This window comes from Tigriopus californicus, chromosome 12 (genome assembly GCF_007210705.1).
Source record: "Tigriopus californicus strain San Diego chromosome 12, Tcal_SD_v2.1, whole genome shotgun sequence".
Classification (NCBI taxonomy): Eukaryota; Metazoa; Arthropoda; class Copepoda; order Harpacticoida; family Harpacticidae; genus Tigriopus; species Tigriopus californicus.
Genome location: NC_081451.1, coordinates 6,638,318 through 6,659,571, shown reverse-complemented (window position 1 = coordinate 6,659,571; position 21,254 = coordinate 6,638,318). Strand labels below are relative to the sequence as shown.

Sequence of the window (21,254 nt, the reverse complement as noted above, 5' to 3'; positions counted from 1 at the left end):
CCTGGCTTTTTCTCTCTCTCTCTCTCTCTCTCTGTTGCGGGTGCTTGCCGAGCGTTTGCTCCGGGGATGGATGAAGGTAGTGTTGGGATCGGCCGGGAGGCCCTTGGTTTGGAGCAGCCCAGACTTGGGAGCACATGCCGAGGAAGCCGAACCCGAGGTTGGACCAATGAGAGGGTGCGCCAAGATGGCGCCAACCAATGAAGTGACTTGCCAAGTCCTCGGAATTGAGAGGCCAAGCCCGAGCGAGACGGCTCGATCCAGCCAGGCTGCGGCTACTCCGGACGACGTAGCAGAAGCAGGATCAGGGGGAGCAGAGGGAGCAGGAGCATGAATACGAATAGGGAGGGAGACTACTACTACTACTATGTGGGGGAGCTCTGGAGCAGTCCCAGGGCATCACCATCAGTCAGTTCAAGCCAAAATAGTGTGGCGATTGGGAAGTGGGAAAAGGGCCTTCTTGTTCAATCGGTGAGCTGAACACTTCAATCTGGACGCGAAATCCCATGATTGAGTTGGATCTTGACGAATTCCACTTGTTCATGGAAGTGTGGATCGGGGTGAAGTGTCTTAGGTGAAAGGCCTTAGCAGAGTGATTCGCTTTCTTTTAGTATATATTGGGAGAAAGCGGCGAAAGGAACACACAAACCTCTGAAGATGAAGAAAGGCTAGAGAAGTGATTCTCCTTCTTCTACTACTACTACTACTAGTACTAGGTACGTATTACTACTACGACAACGAGGAGTTGGTCTCGAGGCCAGACGAAAGCTTCAATCCATAGTAGTAGAGGATGGAAAGCGCCACCACTATACTTGGAAAGTCAAAATGGGAAGGGACGAACGAAGGAAGGCCTACTAGTACGTAGGACGAGTCGTTCGTCCTGAACTCCTGTCAAGTCTCTCACGAGTACTACAACGACTTGCTTCTCCTCATCCACCACCCACAAAGCCTTCCCCGGCTCCTCCACCACCACCACCAATTCCACCTTCTCCTACTCCACCAACAACAAAAACACAGAAAGCAAGGCCTACGGGAGTAACTCTTCTTTCTCAGGATAGAATCACTAAGCCTTTCTACTTGAGCACGGCTTGATCGAAATCGAGATCACCCACCACCATTTATCTCTCCGCTTCTTACTTACTTTCCTCATCATCATTCGACAATCTGATGACCATCCAACAACACCTAGAAATCTATCATCACCCCCTGCCCCAAACCCCCAACTCTCGTCCCACCCAATAACAGTGGTTAGGATTCGGAAACTTTGAACGTGTCGAGAGAGTCCTTTTAAAAACTTTGGCATGGTTCACTTGGATCGATCGTTGCCCTGGCAGCATTTGCACCACAACATTGTAGACACTGCAAAGTGCGTAATACACAAGAGGAGTTAGCCACGATCGATTTTTCGTCGCTCGTCTTCAAAGGAATAATAATAACTCGATGGATGGCGAATCAAAAACTCAAAACATACTACAACCCTCCATTCTTTATTACACAGCTGTCGGTCTGCATCCATCCATTCCTCCCTTTTTTTTTAAAGAAAAAAACAACGCATCTCGAGATACTTGGCTCTCCAAATGTTCCCTTTCCCCTTTTGTCATGAACGGCTATTTAAACGACGGATCAATACTATAAACCCCTGGCATTCACCCCGGATCTCTCTATCTCCGTGTTCCTTCCATTCTAGGTTCATTCCCTCCTTCCGCCCTCCCTGAATCAGCATTTGGGGGCTTCGGCTTCTTTCCGTTCGCTCGATTGTTCTTCCTCCACGTTTGAAGAGCTGGAACCCCGAGGAAAGAACGCAAGAACGCAAGAAGGGAGAGGGCGCAAGGCACACGGATCCTGGATTGCGGAGGGTGGTGTGCCGTTTGGTGGGGTAAAATCTTGCACAAGGAGCGTGAGGGGGGGGTGAACAACAGCAAGCAAGATTCCTTATCTATGTACACTCGCCTATTATCCTGGATCATTCCTTGTCTTCCGGCTGCATACGTCTGTGACTCCATGGACACGACTGCTATAAAATCCGTGGCATTTGGAAGAAAAGACAGAGAGAGAGAGAGGGTGCATTTTTAATTGCCAGGAATTGAGTTCTTACTGACTCGACGGAGCGATCAATGTTACAAACACACACACACAAGCACATATGATTTATGAACTAAATCTAGTCAAGAAACACACAATTGGGGACCTCCCATAAACTATTCGTATTCGATGGCCTATGAAGCCATCTCCAACGGACAGTTCCAGAGTACAATTAACCTGAGTGACGAGTTCACCTCCAGGCACCATTTGGACGGCAACAATTTGGTTGTCCTCTCTTCGGCCAATAATAACGGCAGTGTGGTCCTATCCCACTCTGCCGTGCCTACGCAATCCACCATTTTCACCTCCACCGGTATCCCGGTGTCGGTGGTATCTGCGGCCAGTATGGCCCCAATTAGCACAGTCATTGTCTCCTCGAGCGATGGGTCCATCCCATCCACAATGGACCCTCACCACCATCAAACGGTGTCCACCTCCTTACCTTTATCTACAGTAACCGTAGATTTACCTTCAGGGCAAGGCCACATGCCGGGTACAGCCACAGGGGACGAGAACGGAGGTGTCTTGCTCTGTAACATTGACGAGTTATCAAGGTACGAGTCGCTTGCCAATTGCCAACGCCGAAATCCTTGTTGAAGGATCATGTTACAGCCTGCTCACCTATCAATTATCAATTGCATTTTGTAGGTACATCCCGGAAAACTTCTACGCTGATTTCAGCCTATCAGATACCAACAATTTGGAAGCTACCACAGTTGCGTCAGCAGCGCCACCTCCCATTCAGGCGCCTCCGGCGACGGCGAAATTTAGCTCGACCCCCATAATATCTTTGTCTAATGGAACCATTCTACAGGTGATTATAGCTACATCAAGGGGACAAGCGCCCTATGGTTAAAGCTTATACTAATGTAACTTCAATTATTAACCGTTCTAAGGCTGCATCACCAATGACCACGCTACCCTTGAGCATTTCCTCGCTCACACAACCTCTCAATATCGCTCAAGGCATAACCACATTTTCCGGCGGTCATCAGATCAACAACCCCCCTCAAATGGGCATACCCACAGTCATTCAACTCCCTACTCAACCCCAGCCACCTCAAGCTGTAAAGTCTATGACCTACGTGCAAACCAATCGACCCCAACAAACGCAGATACCTATCAATACAGCCAGTCTGCAACCGGTGAAGTTAACGACCACGGGATATGCCTTGACCCCTTCAGGTATGAGTTTGAGAGAGCTCGAAAATAGCTCAAAGGGACATTCACGATTCACAATTGATAACTTATCGTCTCTTGTTGTGCTCTTATATCTTCCTTCAGGAGAGAGAATCACAATCCATGGGTTGGATCCAGCCACCCTCAACAAAGGCCAGCCTATGCAGATCCAGTTCAAACAAGGTGGCTTGCCACAAACCATTCAATTGGGCGGGCTCAATATTGATACCTCTAAACTCACTGTGCTCCAAGAATTACCTGAGAATAGTAAGGTGATCATTCAAGAGCCCAATAAGATTCACAATGATTCGATCTCGAACATCTTGGAGGAAATGCGAACGGATGACTCCAATGCTAATATTCTCCAACAAGCAGGCGTCGAATTGGCCACCGCCATCCCCGTTGCCGTCACAAATCTGCACTCAAAAGACCAGCAGAAGTCTTTCAAACTCAAGGGGCCCCCTTCAACCATCATGCTCCCCTCGGGCAAGAAAGGTCCTCGTAACATAATCTTTGCCGGAAACAATCTACCCCCCGGTGCCATACCCATTCAGATCAACGGCTTGAACCAGCTGAACGCCTTACCCATGTCGGCTGTGAAGAGTATTCCAATGCCCCTCAATCTGAACACACTCACTCAGGCGAGTGCCCCGGTATTAACCACAGTGAATTCGGGTCCACAGATGGTCGCTGCCAAAAAGACCAAAGTGGAGGCTGTGCCCATGACCAGACCGCTCACCACCGCCAACTCGAACTTAGTCAATGCCTCAAAAGTCAACAACAATATTCCCAAAGCTACCATGGTGGGGGCTGCCAAACCCAATGTGGGGACGAGTCCCGGATCCCGACAAGTGGGGAACAACAAAACGTGCAATTGGGTATTCGAGAACGGCGAGACATGCGGGAAGACCTTCAGTAAATCCTACAACCTCGTGGTGCACATGCGCATGCACGAGGATGTGAGGCCCTTTCAGTGTAGTATGTGCGACCAGACCTTTCGACAGAAAGCTCACCTTCAACGGCACGAAACCACCCATGGGATTGGATCCAAGGCCAATCGCAATTCGAGTGGCTCACCGCGAAAACGCCGAAAATCGCGGAATTCTGTGGGTGCCAGTCAGAGTCCTGGGGACGGGAGCGTGACCAATTCTCAACTTCAAGCTCGATTGTCGCACGTGGACGATCAATTTGGCAAGAAGAAAGACGACACCTACCTTCAAACCATATCGAGCCAATCCATCATTGGAGGGGTCAAGCGAAAATACTCAAACAATGCCGAGCTGGAAGAGGCAATACGGACAGTCATAAACGACGATGGCCAAGACACCATCACCGAGATTATCGAGCTCAAAGATGGCACGGCGGCCCTCCTGACGGCCGATGGTCGGCAGAAAGTCCGCCGAATAGCAATCAAGATGGATGAAAACGGACGCTCCATCATCACACCCCTGGACGACGACGATGACGATTCCATGGGTCACATTGTTGGGGACACGTTCACCATTCAGAACGAGCACGATCTCCGCGACGAGGACATTATTGAAAACGTGAGTATCGGAGACTCCGCCACCGTGGTCACCACAGCCTCTCCCATCATGGTGAACTCCGGGTCCCGGAGCATATCGGAAACTGGGGTTGGCGTCGAGGGTGACGATGAGGGCGAGGGCAAGCAAATCATAATGAACTTTAGTGACCACAACCCCGCCCTCCAGAGAGAGATCCTCAACGCCATGTTGGCGGATGAAGGCTCTGCGCCCATTGTCACCGATGGTATTACGGGAGCCACCATGGTGGTGGTCACCTCGGCCGCCGACATTCAAGGATCTCTGGAACTCAAGACAGAGGAGGTCCATATGGAGGAGAGCCATCATCACCTCCATGACCACCACCCCGACCAAGAACCTGGAAGCGGCCATGATGGTCGCTTGGGTGCTGCCGGATCCCCCGGCTCGAATGAGAACGTTCAGGTGGAGTCTCAGCCGGAGTTCCCGCCGGTGACTGTGCAAGAATTCACCTCCACCTCCAGTGACTAGGCCTTCAACTCAGGACCCCTCCCACCCTAACATCCCAATCCATCTCCTCCCCATTGACATGTTCGACATAAACTCTACTATGATACAGGCTGTCTCACTCAGACTGGCCTTTCCTCCCCGTCTACTTTATTTAGTATGTCCGTGTATACAGCTGCAAGCAACCTTCGAGTCAGCCCCTGTGCAATTCTATGGCTTTAAAACAACAAACCTAAACGACAACCAACCCATCTAGTTCAAATATTAGTGTACCCAACATGTTGGAACCATCTAGTCAAGCAAGCGCCAACCGTTGGAACTGCCCCTGTACCAAAAAAAAAACGAGAACTACCACACCAAAAGTGATTTCTTCAACCTTTTCCCTCTCTTTCTTAACCTGTTCCTCCTGTATTGAAGTTGTGAATGTAATTAGCCCAATGAATTCCATTTGAGTGTGTTGTTGTATCCTTGAGTAGTCCATTTGACAATTAGGTGTAAATTCTGGAACGAAACAAAAGCAAATTCTCTCGTCTACGTATAGAAAGTTAGAAGAATACTTTTTGAGTGCCCCTTTGTACGATGAACCTTCGATTTACAAATTAGTTTTTCTTCTTATTACGAAACCGAAATACAGATTGATGTTAAACTTCCATCCTCGAATGATACTGTTCATACCCTCGAAACTTCTCAATTATATAGGCAATCATTTCATTGCCGCACAAGTAAAAGTCGAAAACGAGGAGGATAAGTCTGAGAAATTTAAAAGTTGAATTTCATGCAGTGGTCCAAACATTATTCAAGCCTGACATTTCATCGATAAACCTTGCTATTTTGGTAAGTAAACGAACGTCATTCACGGACATTGATTTTCATTGCATAAACGATATCAGTGCCCGTGAGTTGAAATGATACCCTTTACAAATTAAAAAAAGACAATGCATCAAGTTTGCATGCAACTCAAGATAAAGATCTGAAGGACAATTCTTCATATATACTTCACATATCTACGTGAGATTGATTTTGTTATTCAGCTCTGATTTTGAACTGAACTAGTCCAGTTTCAATATTCGTTCTTTACAATTGACAAAGACACACCATTTATAGCTAGAGAACAAGTGCATGGTGTAAAATTGTATTTTATTGGAACATGTCAGGTAAAATATTTCCTAATTGACGAATCATATCACATGAAAAACATTTTATTCATCTTACTGCACCAGGCTTGTTCCTCTTTCAACCTTTTCCATTTTTTAGATTGATTTTTCGACTCCAAACCCATCCATCTACCCCTATGTTGTCAAAAAGACGTATCATTTAGCATTGAATTTTTTGGGGTCTCATTTTCAAACTGTTGCAACCAAGTACTTTCATAGGAAGCTAGCTATATTTCAATTGTATCTAAACAATGAGAAATTTATCAATTTTGTACTTTTCCACTTACAAAGCAAACTTATTTCCGTTCCAATCCCAAAAGTCGAATTTATTGGACAACTCACTAAAAAGGCCTGGATGGGGATACCTCTACTTCCGGTTTTTAAACTGTAAGAAAAAGATTGCTCTTTTTTCACCTCCATTTCCATCTTTGAAAAGATTGAATCCCGGGAACAAGACATGACTGGTTGGAAGGAAAAAAGAGTCAAAGGGCGTTTCTTAATCATGCAAAGTCCATGTCATGGGGGGGGGGATTTCATCGATATTCCCACTTTATGACTGGCACAATCGAGCGTTTGGCCATTCGTCATGATCCGACGACCATTTGGAACCAGCTCCACACATTACAAAGTGGACCAAACTGAGTGAGTTGTCCGGCATTTTACGACATGTGTCCGGCCGAGTTTGCTCGTTTTCGAGTCCTCTTTCAGGATTCGGACATTCTCCACGAAATCTGGCATGTTCATGTGGAGTAGTAGTTGTTCGACTTTGGTGGGACATTGTTCCTTGGGTCCCGAAGAAACTTTGCTTTCTTCCCACCGATCGAGTGAGTCCCCGTCGTTCTTTTCTGCTCGTCGTTCTCCTTGGCCCTCAAGTCCAAGGAGTCGTTCGCTCACATTTGTTCTCCTATCCCTCGTTTCACTTGGGACGATTCTGAAGAGGGGTGAGTAAGTGAGGACGTGTGTGAGTTCCCAAGTGTTCCCGTGGCTTCAAGACAGTCATTTTCTTGTACTCGAGCCAAATCCGCAAAAATGACAACAAATCTCGGAACGACTTAAGAAAGGCGGAGATCGCACGGAAAACCCGATATTCGCCTGTCAAACCGGTTTGACACTTCCCTTGAGAAGGAGTCCAGACGGAAATGGGACGCTGAAAGACGCTGAAAGACGCTGATGATGATAATGATGAAGTGCCACCACCACCAAGTTCGTGTCCTGTTTTCGGTGCTTTTACTCGATGTTGTGCTGAGTGGCTCAGACGAACAACTGGTGACCCTCCCACCCCCCGCCAAACCCACGGTCAAAATGCTCCCCACGTACCAGGAGATGATGCGGAAGCATCGGGAATATCCCACGGTGTCCCCTCGATACTACTACGAATACCCGCATCCTAATTCCAATGAGATTCCTCCGTTGGACGAGTCGGATTTTGTGGAAATGAAGCCACTGAGCTCCGAAGACGTCTCCGAAAGTTCGGCGGGTAAGTTTAATGAGCGAGAAAGATAGACGATGTTCCTGTGTAATAATACCCCTGTTCAATGGTTCAGAGGGAACGAGTGAAACCCAGGTTTTTATGACCACCACGGATGTTCCAAGCAACGGTGAAGCGCCAGAAACGCTGCAAAACGAGGGAGAGGTCGCTTATCAATCAGTGGCATAGCAGTTTTCCGGGGAATAAGTTTGTGCCTTGGTTCTGCAACCAGAACTTTCAGTCGACAAAATCGATTGCGTCTGCAAAAAAGCAAAACAATGCAAAATAGATCCGCCAGATCTATGTAGTCATTGCCTGATATGAAAGCCTTCAACGGTCCCCACTTATTATGGCCAAATCCTAACCAGCGTCTCATTTCCATCAAAGTTTGGCAACAGGGTTGGCTCAATACCGAAAAGTTTTTTTTGAACACTCAATCAATATCGCTTCAAGGTGTAGTATGGATCGAGTAGTAATGCACATCATTGTGCGCGTGTATCAATTGTAACTGAGTAAGGTGCAGTGGGTTCAAGCGTGAGTGGAGAGCCAACCCTGAAATCATGGAATAAGCGTGTTCTATCATATTACGACAGAAAGAATTTGCCCAAGTTTGGGACCATTGCGGAGGAAATTTGGGACGTCCTTTGGCTGCGGACCTTTCTCGTAATGCCTGGGTATGTTAAAAAGACGAAAGGGCATCTCTCCCTCATTTTATGGCAGACTTTAGCGGGCAATTTCACTCTGAGCGTAATGAACGACACCAACAAGGAGGATCCAACGGACAACGTCACGTCGGTTCTCATGGAATTGGAACAAGAGGAACAAGAGGAGAGGGCATTTGTTGACGACGAGGAAGAGCAATTCGAATTTGAAGAGGAAGATCAAGAAGAAGAAGAAGAAGAAGATGAGGAAGAGGCACTAGCAGAGGAACTGCTCGGTCAAGAGGAAGAAGTAGAAAAAGTAGAAGAAACTGTAAAGGCAAATGGACGGGATGAGGAGGAGCCCCTTGTGATTGAGGAACAAAAGAATAATTTGTGCTCAAGTCCCGTTGATGCGCCGTCAGAACCGTCCAGGTAACTTATTTCATCCTTCTTCCAAGAAGATTAATTGATCCACCATTTAGGACCTCGAGAGTTGACGAGAGAAGACCCCTTCCGAATGTATTTTTGCCGCTCAAGCAAACACGCGTTCGTTCTCGAGTTCTAATAGAGCTTCTAAATAATATGGCTCGCTTGATTTATTTGCATAAGAAATAAGAAAGAGGTTTTTGAAAAAAAATCATACAGTTCTTTACAGTTCTTTTTTTAGATTGATAACATAAGAAATAAGAAAAAGGTTTTTGAAAAAAAAAATTATACAGTTCTTTACAGTTCTTTTTTAGATTGATAGCTCCCCCCCCGGGAAAAACAATCTTAAACAAAAAGTAGGCGATGTCATGGCGTCGGCGTGTTTAGGTTTGAATTATATTCTTATCAAAATCATGGCAAATGAAAGACTCGTGAGCCTTGTGGAGTCTATGAATTACAAGCTTATTGACTCGAATTGCCATAGAGGTTGTCAGTAATCGATCATTTACATGATGACATCCATTATTCAGGCACAAGTTCAGTTTGTTTCCTTTCACGAGATAAGTGGAAGAAATCAGTTATCTCATAGTGGCTCTTTTAGTACGTACTTTTTTATTTTTTTAATAATTTCGTAATACCCTAGAAGTGTATTATTATTGCCGTGTTTGACTCAGCACAATGGAATGAACGTCTTCACTTCCAGCTCCATATTCTAATATCTCTTTCTTACATTTTTTAACCCAATGGTCCAGGCCGGTTTTGCCCTTGTTCCAAATTGATGACAGACTTTATCACATGCGGCAGACCCTCTTGGAATCCCTCGAGTGTGGCAATGGAAATTGCACTCAAATCATCATCGATTCTTCAGGGGAGCCTTTTCTTTGCCACCCTGCCAGGTTGGTTGGACCACAAAGTCCTCATCAATCAGGACAGGCCTAACATTTGACAATCGTGTTTTTTTTGTGTGTCTCCACAGGCTTGGTCTTTTCACTCTCTCAACCCTTTTTGAAGGCTACCCGGTCTATTCGAAAAAAGCCAGCTCGCAACACTTGTTTTTTAAGCTAGAATTTGACCGATGGGAGTATGCTCATCGAATTGAACGATGGGTCGTGGGACCCATGATTGGAGAAGCCGAGGTAAAACCCCGTCACGCGTCCTGGAAATTCAGTTTCGGCCACTTTTAAAGTGTGGTGAATTTTGGAGCCATTTTGCACATGCTCTAGAAATCGTTTAATCCAACAAAAGGACGACTTCCGAACTTAATGTGCTTGGATGCGTTTTGCGTTTTGCGTTTTGCCATCTTTGCATTCCAAAATCAAACAGATGATCAAGACATGCCCCAAGCTTTCCGTGCCTTTCAGAAAGCATTGAGGCGATGGAAATGCATGCAATTTAAGTGCTTTCTGTAAATGATAGTGCTCGTCATATTGATAAAGGGGGAGCATTTTAGGGTACAAAAGAGAGGTCATGGATTGGTTTAAACCAATCAATTAATAAAACTGATGAACGGAATGGATTCTTTGAGAGTTTCATCATCTGAAACAATTCTGTAACAAATAGAGGTCTTGGTTCCTTTTTGAATGGGGTTTTATGGAACAAGTGGAACACTTCTAATATTCACAAAGTAATCTTCATAGCGACTCCTGGTCATGTCGACACGTAAAATGTGATATTCCATTACAGCCCAAAATATCTACGTCCAATCTCGCTCGAGAAGCTTGTCTTGAAATCTTGAAATGGTTGATAACGAAAATTGGTGTTGCAAAATTGGAAGGAACCAAATGTCGAAAATTGTCACTGTTCTAAATTTCGTTTTCGTGTTCTTTTTTTAATCGCTTCAAGGAATATCATCTCCGAAAGTATCAAAATGAGTGATTGCAGATCGCCTTTTTAAACCTTTTAATATTTGTAATATTTGATTATATGAATTTGAGTTGACAGACCGGGCGAGCCCTTGTGAGTAGGGTTGATCAGGATTGCTAATCAAAAACTTGCCCAAGTTTGATTTAAAAGGCACGGCTGGATCAACATCTGCATATTTCCGACGAATATTTGAGGGGAGCCGATTAATTGAATAATGAAGGAGCCCACAAAGAAGAGAGGAGGATCTTATTGCGCGAACAAACCGGGATTCTCGAGGGCTTAAAGGCGCTTGGAAAACGCTCCTTATGCCTCTGTGGTCAACATCATTGACCCTAAAATCTGGATTGGGACAAAGGGTTCTCCAATCCCATCCAATAAGAGCTCTCTCTCACTCCTGAAATGTTGCGAGTCAAACGTCTTTGGGCATTTTTGTTGACCTTTTGCATATCTGGTGCACTAATCGGAACCCAAATGGGTAAAGCATGCAAAAAATATATGCTGATGCCTAATGGGCTTCTCTCAATAACTTAATGCAAAATGGCTTCAAAAATCAAAAATCACTACCCTTATTAAGACTGGTTTTCAAGGATATTGAGACGTGTCATTTTTTTGTGTCTTAGGGTGGAATACTGTTTCTCACACAAGAAATGTGCCCTTGGAAGATTGACGCCAAAAGAACCGAGGTGTTTTTCTATCACAAGAAAGTGAAGAACACGTGGAACCCCATTGGGAACGGATGGAAATTGGACGATTCCATTTCAATCAACTGCTACAATCCAGACATGTTTCCTCCCTATTCATGCAGTTGTGATAAATTCGAGCTATTCAGCAATGGCAACATTGCAACTCTTCACCCTGAGAAAATTGGTAAGAATCTAGATGTTGAAAAGGCAAGACGAGCTGAATATTCTTTTCAATAACTTGATTCATGTTCAGCAGAAATGTCGATAATCAGGACGTGAAGGCCGTTCTGCGTCACGTTCGAAGTTTTTGCTTTGTCATTTGACGGTCAAAACTAAAGTTGGAAAAAGTTCCTTCTTCAAATGCAAAGGGTCTAGACCAAGGTAATTGAGCGGTCCAAGAAATCTCTAATTTCCCATGGGGAGTCTCATGTCTTCGTCAGAGCATAAATTTAAGCGAGACTCAAACACTTTTTTGTACACAGTAATCCTGCAGCTCTAATTAGGGGTTTATGTGGGTGTCTAAGCTTCTTTGGACTTGATACTGCATTATTATTTACTCTGAGACTGAGGATGGTTGATTGTAACTAAATGGCAAAATTTAGCCCAACAGAGCTAAAATAGATCAATATTGACTAACATTTTCAAAGCTCAAAATTGATTATTGATCTATGATGTGGGTTTCATGAACTTGAAAATTCAAAGACATATTAAAATATGTGCGTGGGGGAGCTCCCAGGAACAGAATGCCCAGCACGAAATAAGGCATCACACCCTAAAATTTTAATTGCAATCCAATTTTACACACTCTTTTTTTTACATTACAAATGCATAGAAAAATTCCTTCAATAGTGTGATAGCATCAGAATTGATGGAGTTTTGTTCTCCCTTATTGCCCTCATGCCTCCATCTGTTGGTGCATCTGCAACACTAACACTGAATTGCACAATACGAATTTGTCAACTACTTCCAGGAGTCTATGAACTTCAAGAATTTCGTTCCCTGGATGGGATCTTGTCGCCATTGTACAAGCATGTGAGTGGCAAGTTTTGGCTGTACTCTCACCATCACAGAGGACAACTTTGGCTCATTGGCAGTTCATTGAAGAGTTGGTCCCTCCGCCTGAATCTGAGGAACCCTGACCAAGACGACGGATTCGGGCAATCCTGTCCGGATCACGGTCCTAGTCGAGCTAAATCTTGGGAGTACCTTCAGAGGAAACTACACGAAGAAGAGATCTGGAAGCCTGACAAGAATGCCAAGCTGTTTTGTCGAGACTGATCCTACTCTACTCGTACGTTTAATTGACTAGGTTGCCAAAGTAAGGGTGGCTTTACACTGGGATGGAAAGCCATGATTGAATCTGGTTTGAGGATGGGAGTCGGACCAGTGATCGGGCGAGTCCTGACTCGAGCCCGAGTCCTTTCTAAAAGACTTAAGTTCAGATTTGTGAAAAAAAAAAATCTCTTTCTTTGGTTGAAATTTCCCAATATGAGTCTTCTTGTTCGACTTGAGTACATTGGAAGACTCGAGTCCTCTGCTGGACTCGCCCCAGCACTAGTCCCACTGCCACCATCAAACCAGGATTGAATCCTAGTTTTCCATCGTAGAGTAAAGCCGCCCTAAGACAGGAAACATTCCTACCCGTTTGACTTTTATTGGAACTCCTTGATCCACTCCACCGGTCATGCGAAAACCCCAAGGAGGACCACCTGTCAAGGTCACTTCTCGAGCACTCATGGTCACAGAATTCAGATCAACAACACCTGGAAACGAGAGATTACATATTATACCGTGAATAACTATCCAATGAATGGAACAATGTTGATAAATCAATAAACCATAACTCGATTCATTGCACTGAAATGACCTTACTTTTGTATCCTCTGAGGGAGTTAAGTACGGGAGGGTTGTATGGAAATATTTTTTATATACATATTTTGCGCAAAAAGGTATAGGTTTTCATTGCAACTAGGTAGCTTATTTTTGGGCGCAATATACTATTTTAATGTATTCTGCCAAAACGTTAAACTCTATCAAAATAGCCGGGAATAAGGGGAGGGGAAGCATCCATATCACCACTGTTCCCTTCAGGCCAGAAAACACTCTACATAGAAAGAAAGTCTAATAGGTTGCGTATAGACTGAGGTATTTCTTGCGTGAGGTTTTTCCAAAGTCAATGCTCTCAATATTCAAGAGAGGAGATGTGTTCCTTCGCTAGTAACAGGGACAAACGGACATTAAAACGAATTAAATACTGCAGCTCCAATTCGTCATTGGTACCTGTGTTCAGATGGCTATGTTGTGCCCTTTTAGGATATGCACCCTAAAAAGGTCAGATTCAATTTTCTTAATGAGTCGACTCTTTGTGCATAAAATGAAGTGCATTGAACCATGAGTTTTCGACGCAATTGTCAGAGTAAAATCTGAGACTAAAAGATATAACACTAAGGATAAGATGTTCCTCACGCGCAAAAAATACAATCTCCAGTGAATTTGAAATTGGGGCTGAACTTCCAAAAATCTTGTTGGCAGGCAGCTTCCGGTAAAACCAGATTTTCCTAGGTAAACTGATAACGTAATATTCTCATTAGATTTGACATAAACAATCTGATTAAATAAGTATTAATCCCAACAACAAAGTATGCGACGCATATCAATCTTGTCTTATCTAGAATGTTGATTGATCAATCTTGTCAACAAAGTCCCTCAGTTCAGTCATCACTCATTAAAGACGGCTACCATGAAGAGGATTTTGATACTGGTAGCTTTGCTATTGGCCAACAATAGTTTTGCCAAGCAACAGGATGCCACAAGAGTTCTATTTATTGGAAATTCCTATACCTACCAACATGATCTTCCATCCTTGATCGAGAATCTGGCCACTGCCGATGGTAGACTCATCATTCGGGATCAGCACACAGAAGGTGGATGGACTTTAGAGAAGGCAAGTGACACGAAATGGCACGGAAAGTTCCTTCCCATCGAGTTTTATTGAAATCTAAATAAATCTTTCCACAGCTAGAGAGGTTTGGTAGACTTCATTTTGAGCAAAAATGTTTATCGTACAGTGGTAGTTTGTGCAACAGAGATGTTGATTCACTGGCAACAAATGCTCTGCGAGGAATTTAACTTGCAATAAAGGCGAAAAGGAAAGCGGAATGTATGTACTTAAATTAATCGGTAAATAGGAGTTTTGTGGCACACTGCATGTTATCAAATTGTGTATCAATGCCTACATCACAAATATGTGATATTTCTAGCATTGGAATTCCCCCGAAACGTTGGCATTGATTCGATTGGGTAGTTGGGATGCGGTCATCATTCAAGAATATAGCACTGGATTAGCCAAATCTGATGAGAAGCTGTGTCAATCCAGTTACCCATTTGCCCGGAACCTAATCGAAGGTGGGTCGAACTATCTCTGTCCGCAAAGATCTCCATCTTTATTACTAATACGATAGTACTGATACAGAGATCCGAGTGCACAGCCCCGAGGCCAAAATTCAGTTCTATCAGACTTGGGGTCGACCTTACGGTGAGGCCGTGACTTGTCCGGACTTTCCTCCCAATTGCGAGTATCTCACTATGCAAGACGTGATCACAGACAACTATAGCAATTACGCCTGTCAGTTCCAGCCCGCTCAAGTGGCTCCTGTGAGTGGATTTCAAAGGTCTTGGGCATTAAATGAAAGGTCATTGACCTTTTCATTTCGTTCCAGGTTGGCGAGTCTTTCCGGTATATTCGAGAAAATGAAGGAGATGAACGGTTCTTCGAGCTCTATGAGACTTTGGGCCTAGCCGATCATCATCCCTCTCTTCAAGTAAGGATGAGATGATGACTATTTTTTATGATGATGACTGGCTATTGGTTGACTATTTGGGTGGATTAGTATTTTGATGGAATTTCAAGCAATCAAGTTAAACCGTCAATATTCTAGTGGAATCTCAATTGGGTACTAATTGACTAGAGTTAGGACTGTTCTCTGTCAAAGTGTAGGAATTCGCAATCAATTTTGAACCAGCATTTTTGCACTTTCCAAGTAATTTGTCAAACTATAAGAAAAATACTTGAATCCACAAAACAGCCTTCAAACACGAATCTTGTCATTTCGTCTACTAATTTTGAAGCATGTAATATATTTTTTAACTATCCACCCTGCCCTCTAATTCTTAATTGTTCCAAGTATACTTTGTTGTAGTGTCAAATGTATGCTATTCTTGCAGGGTTCATATCTATCCGCCTGTGCTCATTATCTCTCGCTTTTTGGTGGTTCCATCAGAGGGAACACTTTCGAAGCAGGATTGGATCCTGAGGTTGTGGCTTATCTCCAGAACGCTGCCGATGCTGTTTACTCCAACACGGATTGGACCTTTGACAACACGTGTCAGTCTTGCAAATGTGAATGCAACCAATGAAAACGACTTACTGTTTCATTCTAGATGCCTTTTCTCTCTCCCACTTTATCACGTCACTATTAAATCACAATCACTTCATGGTTCATCTTTGCAGGCCTCTTTTTTTGACGGTCTGCAGGACCAAAACAAAACTTGGGGGCTTTCTCTAATGCCACCCAAACAGCGAGGCCTTCATGGTAGACACTTGGAATAGACTGGCTGGTGATCTCTAAGATTTCTTCTGAATTATCCAAACCATTCGATTTTGGTAGACATGTCATGTTCGTGCTGATTAAGATTTAATCGAGTAATTTTGTAGTACCACTTCACTATTAATAAGAGCAAGAACAATCAATGTGCCTGTTCATTTACAAACCTTCATGAAAGAATCCTATTGCTAAATGATCTATGTTTTCTCACTAAAATTCCAAGTAAACGAACTCTCATTTCATCCCTACTTGACTCGAAATATTGTTAATTCATAAATGCATCATTAAGTACTTAACAGTTTGTTCTGTAGAGAAGTGTAAAGCTTTGGGATTTCATACTAGTGCGCCCTCTGGTTCTACCATAGAGAAAGTGTCACCAAACTTCTTACTGACGGCAAAATTTTTGCACCAAGTGTGTTTTTTGTATTTCTACAAATTTTTGTCACTTCCCATGTAATGTCATCTTTATCAAATGAATTTTGGACTGAAATGATTTGGAATATTTGTTAAACGATTTCCTTAGATGGCGGACAATTTTGTCAATGAAAATTTGGAAGCACTGGATGTGCTAAAATCATGGTAGTTCTTGCCGCGATTGTGGCGCAGCCTGACTAGCTCACACAACTGAAATCCGATCCGGTACTTCACACGTCTCTATATCTCGAAGGAGGTCTTTGAAACAAGCCAACGCGCCAGTCTCTCCAAAGTGTCTTTGGTTTCGCATTTACGAGAACGTCGCTGGTACGGCAAAGGAAGGCTAAGTCTGTCTCTTTCTCTCTTGGGCGCCTGCTCCATATCTGGATTCCATTCATGCCATGGAAGAAAGGACCCTCTTCTCCTGTCAAATCTGGCTTTCCCGACTCTGCTTCGCTTTGGAAATGGAAGCGATAAAGACATGAGGCGAGATTGAGTCTTTTTTAGCGGCTTCAAAAACTTCATGGTTTCGAAACATTAGCAGTAGCACAGGAATTCGAGCCCAGGCTCCATGTTTTTGTAGACTTTGTCCAATGAAGTGCTAGTTCTTGATGATATTTCCTTCTAAATGCAAGATCGGTTTTATAGCATAAGAAACAATGAATGTGGAACCTTGTTTGGATATTTGATTGTATAGTATATGTAAAATATTTCGGATGGAACAATGGGATCTTGCTCCTCACGTACTTCATGAATATAATCACGTTTCAACACACTCGACCAAAGGCCGTTCAAAATGGTGGTGATGCCTTTTTGATTATTGAGCGTGAACCGGAAGAGAGAACAGCATATTTGGGTTGCATCACAATAGTTACAAAAGGGGCCTTTGTGAACAATACAACCTGGAAATGGTTCTTTTTGAAAGTTTAATCTCAACCATTCCCTGCTGGTTCAAATTCAACTCTTGAGATTTGCTTGATATCACCTTTTTAAAAAGGCACTGCACCTTTTTGAAATGCTCTATGGTAGTTTTAACTCAGCTAGACTTTTTTTACTTTTAAGAGTCTTATTCAACGAGAGTTCTTGTTTATAGTGTATATCATTAAGTCTCGTTCAACGAGACCGCTGCAGGCTACTTGCACAGCTCTCAGCTACTTGATGAAAATCTCTATGAACAGGTAGCACGCGCAAGTGTTCCAAGCAACATACTTGTACCATTGCCTATTTTTTACTTACTTTACTGAATATAATTATACCCAAAATATCTCAAACAGAAAAATGCTTTCAAATTAAAAAAAAAATGATTTAAGGAGGTGTAGTTCTATAATAAAATATAGAACAAAATGTTGAATTGGATAGCTAATAAGTGAACACAAGGATAGAAACCAAAGAGCAGTTGCTCAACAAAGCCTGCAAAATGAAGAGGAAAGTTTAAGTAGCTACATTTCAACGAGGAGAACTTATGGAACAACATTTACTTGGAAATTCATAATTTTCTAAACTGATGGAAAATATATTATAAGAAACGCTTCACTTTCCTTGAAGAATGTCAGAAAACACCATGCACCGGACTTTACCATTGCGCGAATCGACCAGTCAGGGAAGTGGAGCCTGGAGCTCTTCCAAATCGTTTTGGCATTGCCTAAAGAGGTGATCACAAGTTTTATTTGGAGCTCGACTTCCAAAAAAACGACGTGACACTTCGTCAAGAAATTTGTCACTTTGTGAAAAGGACATAGCAGCTCCAGGTATTTTAAAAAACATGAATTTAATTCTGATTAATTTGTTGTTTCGAGTCAACTACCCGTGTGAACTGTGATGTTGGCTTTTATCCGAACTGAGTTACTCTTGACTCTCAGGACCTCCAGATGAGCGTAACTAAGAAGGGCACTTGGACTTTTAAACCTTCGATGTATGGACAATAATGAGATCCAGAAAGGAGGCGAAAAACGGTTGGATTTTTGGTTCTACGTTTGCTGTTCAACTTGTTTTTTGTAACTTTGATGAAAGTGCATGTTTCAGCTTGGCATTTGGGACCTGGGGTTCTCCTACATGGCCCATGACAGATTCCTCCGGGCTTTTTATCCCAACACTGTTGCCGACGCGTGTAGATGGGTAAAGAACTACTTCAGGGTAGTACGAGATGTGGCCCACCTATACATCTGGCACCGACAGAAATCATCGTTAGACAATTTTCCATTCAAGGGCGAGGGAGTAAATCCGGAAACATTGTGTGAAAATGAAGATTTCTCTGACTAGATCGTTGTGCATGGTTCATGCATTACGTACACTGAAATACAGTTGACTCTTGATTTGGCGAACGTTTTTCGTGTTTTTCGTTTGCGTCTCTCATATCAAATAGTTACGTAATTTAAAGCGGATTTTCATTGATGACTTGATAATCATGTTGTTCCAATTTTCAAAGGGGGAGATAAGTCGTTCCCCATTATTTATTGGCCGATTTCTCTCACTTCAATTGTAGCGAAGGTGTTTGAGAAAATCATGAAATATAAACTTGCAGAATTTCTTGATATCCATGAAGTCACTCCTGCTAGCCAACATGGGTTCCGAGCACATTATAGCACGGTCACCCTACTGATTGAGCACATAGAGCAGGTCATTGAGGGGCTAGAGAGTCATGAGTCCGTCGATGTAGTCTATCTTGACATTGATAAGGTAGATCATGCATGGCCTTTTAGTTAACAGACTCATTGAGATTGGGATCCAGGGCAAGGCTCTCCATTGGTTAAAAAGTTTTATTTTTGGTAGGAAGCAATTTCACAAGATCGAGGTATCCCTTAGTGACATGCATGACGTCAAGTCGGGTGTCCCTCAGGGCTCCATTTTGGGTCCTCTCCTTTTCATCATCTTCATTGCTCCATTTCAGAAGCTTAATAGCAGTAACGTCAGTATCTCTACCTATGCTGATAATCCAAAATTAGTTTGTGGTAGGAATGGTCAGAACTCCGGTAGTTTGGCAGAGGTCCTAGAATAAATCTTCTCTTGGGCTGCTGAGAATAATATAGCCTGGAATAATATGAAATTTTGTTCAATGACATTTGTGTCAACGCCATTAAACATTCCGCTCGTAGATAATGGAGGTAAAAATATGGAGCAGGTTTCGCCCATGAAGGATTTAGGTGTAGTCCTCCAAAATTATGGAAAGTTCGATGAGCATATCCAGTTGAAGGTGGGTAAGGCTTTTCCAATGTGTGGTTGGATACATCGCACATTTCAGTCCAGAGACAGCATCACGATGCTAACTCTGTACAAGTCGATTGTCCTGCCACATCTTGAATATACTTCACCCATTTGAGCTCCAATGAGTTCAGCAGATTTGCCAAAGGTCGAGCAGATCCAAAGATGTTTTAACAGAAACATTGAAGGGATGAGAGAGCGAGCTCTCGTATTGGGAGAGACTAACAAGGTTGGGACTGTACAGTCTTCAGAGAAGGTACGAAAGGTGTCTGATATTGTACGTTTTCAAAAGCATCCATGAGCTTTGTCCCAACCCAGGATTTAGGGTCAATTCTAGTGACCGTTAGAGCTTAAAAGCGTTTTGAGAGTTACCATTCAAAGCCCTCGAGAATCCAGGGAACAATGAAGTCCACATCTCCTCTTTCTCGGGCTCCTTCATTGTTTAATTTGCTGCCCTCCAATATTCGTAGGGAATACGTAGGTCTTGTTGATCCGGTTGCATCCCTCAAGTCAGACTTGGACAAGTTCTTGACCAAAGTTCCTGATCAACACTATATTCTAAGGCTAGCCAGATTCCCCGCCAACTCTAATTTGTTGGTCGATCAAATAATATATGAAAATAAAAGTTGATTAAGATGAACAAGTTTTTCGCCTTGAACTGCTGGGAATTTCATTCCCATTAGCGGTAAGGAAGAAAAATAGTCATTAAATCTTCAGTTTTCGAACGATCTCCAGAGTATTGGCATAAGTGGAGAGTAGAATGATCGCTGCAATCGCCTGACATACCTTTTAAAAAGGTGATATTTTGGGATAGAAGCTGATTTTCAAAATTTGAGCCTGGGGATGGTTGAGATCTAAGATAAAAAAGAACCATTTCCAGGTTGTATTCATCATATCAACCAAATTGGCTTTCCCAACTTGTTGGATGAGACAGAATTATTACTAATGTGCAGTACAAAAGACCTCTTACTACGACACCAAATGTAAAGAATATCTTATGATCAGACCATAAGGTTATGAAGCAAGATTTTGGCTATCCACATACCATCTTGGCCATTATGGTTCTGTTTCAAAAAGACAATGAGAAAATTAGTGGGATATTAGCACGATGTATAATTTGGCCATGAATTGAATTTGATTTCAACAACTTAAGATTTTCTTTTTAAGATAGGCATTCAAAAGCCATCTTGACCAGTTACTGAAAAAGGGATCAGTTGATGAATGCGTTTCTTTAATTTTTAAGTTACAGTTTACACGAAGTGTGTCAGGAGTAGAGGCCCAGAAATCTAGCAAATAAGATCTTAGATCCATTAAGAGGTTTACTTTCTATTTGCTAGTTTTTCTAGTCTCTGAAGTAATGAGCAAATTATTCAAATCCATCGATGGTATTGCGGTAAGAAATGTTTCAGATAAGTAGGGTGTAGATTTCTGTCAAATAAATAGCCCTTAAAGCCCATGCAACGACCAATATTCTGGCAAACAAGATAAAAAGATCACTAAAGAATATGCAAGTAAGGAAAATCAACTTTGAACTGA

At 43.0% G+C, this 21,254-nt stretch overlaps 4 protein-coding genes across 12 annotated transcripts in view; 3 read left to right on the top strand and 1 right to left on the bottom strand.

The window, feature by feature from the left end:
- The window catches only part of LOC131892428 (titin homolog), a 105,085-nt gene extending 89,130 nt beyond the window's left edge, over positions 1–15,955 (bottom strand). The window contains exons 1-2 of the mRNA XM_059242298.1: positions 15,930–15,955; positions 13,144–13,265 (exon numbers count right to left, since the gene is read on the bottom strand). Coding sequence (XP_059098281.1) covers positions 13,144–13,239 — 96 coding nt within the window. The 5' untranslated portion in view covers positions 13,240–13,265; positions 15,930–15,955. The remainder of the gene's footprint in view (positions 1–13,143; positions 13,266–15,929) is intronic.
- On the top strand, positions 391–5,917 carry LOC131892429 (transcription factor Sp4-like). Its single transcript, XM_059242304.1, has 5 exons — positions 391–713; positions 1,685–2,633; positions 2,728–2,893; positions 2,976–3,264; positions 3,364–5,917. The coding sequence occupies exons 2-5, from the start codon at positions 2,209–2,211 to the stop codon at positions 5,289–5,291; spliced, it is 2,808 nt and encodes a 935-aa protein (XP_059098287.1). The 5' UTR covers positions 391–713; positions 1,685–2,208; the 3' UTR covers positions 5,292–5,917.
- Positions 7,312–13,354, top strand: LOC131892433 (uncharacterized). 9 transcript variants are annotated; one of them, XM_059242316.1, is made up of 8 exons: positions 7,312–7,898; positions 7,966–8,019; positions 8,617–8,962; positions 9,709–9,852; positions 9,933–10,092; positions 11,440–11,686; positions 12,473–12,820; positions 13,110–13,354. In XM_059242316.1, exons 1-7 carry the CDS (start codon positions 7,592–7,594, stop codon positions 12,778–12,780), a joined length of 1,566 nt encoding a protein of 521 aa, XP_059098299.1. In that variant the 5' UTR covers positions 7,312–7,591; the 3' UTR covers positions 12,781–12,820; positions 13,110–13,354. The 9 variants fall into 9 exon arrangements, with proteins under 9 accessions (XP_059098299.1, XP_059098298.1, XP_059098292.1 ...); XM_059242315.1 differs by having other exon boundaries at positions 7,966–8,048; positions 8,610–8,962; XM_059242309.1 differs by having other exon boundaries at positions 7,315–7,898; positions 7,966–8,054; positions 8,610–8,962; positions 12,473–12,793; positions 13,127–13,354.
- LOC131892439 (uncharacterized) lies at positions 14,193–16,001 on the top strand. Its single transcript, XM_059242321.1, has 5 exons — positions 14,193–14,446; positions 14,763–14,907; positions 14,975–15,156; positions 15,222–15,323; positions 15,727–16,001. The coding sequence occupies exons 1-5, from the start codon at positions 14,243–14,245 to the stop codon at positions 15,916–15,918; spliced, it is 825 nt and encodes a 274-aa protein (XP_059098304.1). The 5' UTR covers positions 14,193–14,242; the 3' UTR covers positions 15,919–16,001.
- Positions 16,002–21,254: the final 5,253 nt, after the last annotated feature.

Coding starts and splice junctions, on each gene's coding strand:
- LOC131892429 (XM_059242304.1), top strand. CDS start 2,209: ATGGCCTATGAAGCCATCTCCAACGGACAGTTCCAGAGTACAATTAAC. Junction 2,634..2,727: donor AACATTGACGAGTTATCAAG/GTACGAGTCGCT, acceptor TGCATTTTGTAG/GTACATCCCGGAAAACTTCT. Junction 3,265..3,363: donor ATATGCCTTGACCCCTTCAG/GTATGAGTTTGA, acceptor ATCTTCCTTCAG/GAGAGAGAATCACAATCCAT.
- LOC131892439 (XM_059242321.1), top strand. CDS start 14,243: ATGAAGAGGATTTTGATACTGGTAGCTTTGCTATTGGCCAACAATAGT. Junction 14,447..14,762: donor GTGGATGGACTTTAGAGAAG/GCAAGTGACACG, acceptor TGATATTTCTAG/CATTGGAATTCCCCCGAAAC. Junction 15,324..15,726: donor ATCATCATCCCTCTCTTCAA/GTAAGGATGAGA, acceptor CTATTCTTGCAG/GGTTCATATCTATCCGCCTG.
- LOC131892433 (XM_059242309.1), top strand. CDS start 7,592: ATGATGATAATGATGAAGTGCCACCACCACCAAGTTCGTGTCCTGTTT. Junction 9,853..9,932: donor TTTCTTTGCCACCCTGCCAG/GTTGGTTGGACC, acceptor GTGTCTCCACAG/GCTTGGTCTTTTCACTCTCT. Junction 11,687..12,472: donor TCTTCACCCTGAGAAAATTG/GTAAGAATCTAG, acceptor AACTACTTCCAG/GAGTCTATGAACTTCAAGAA.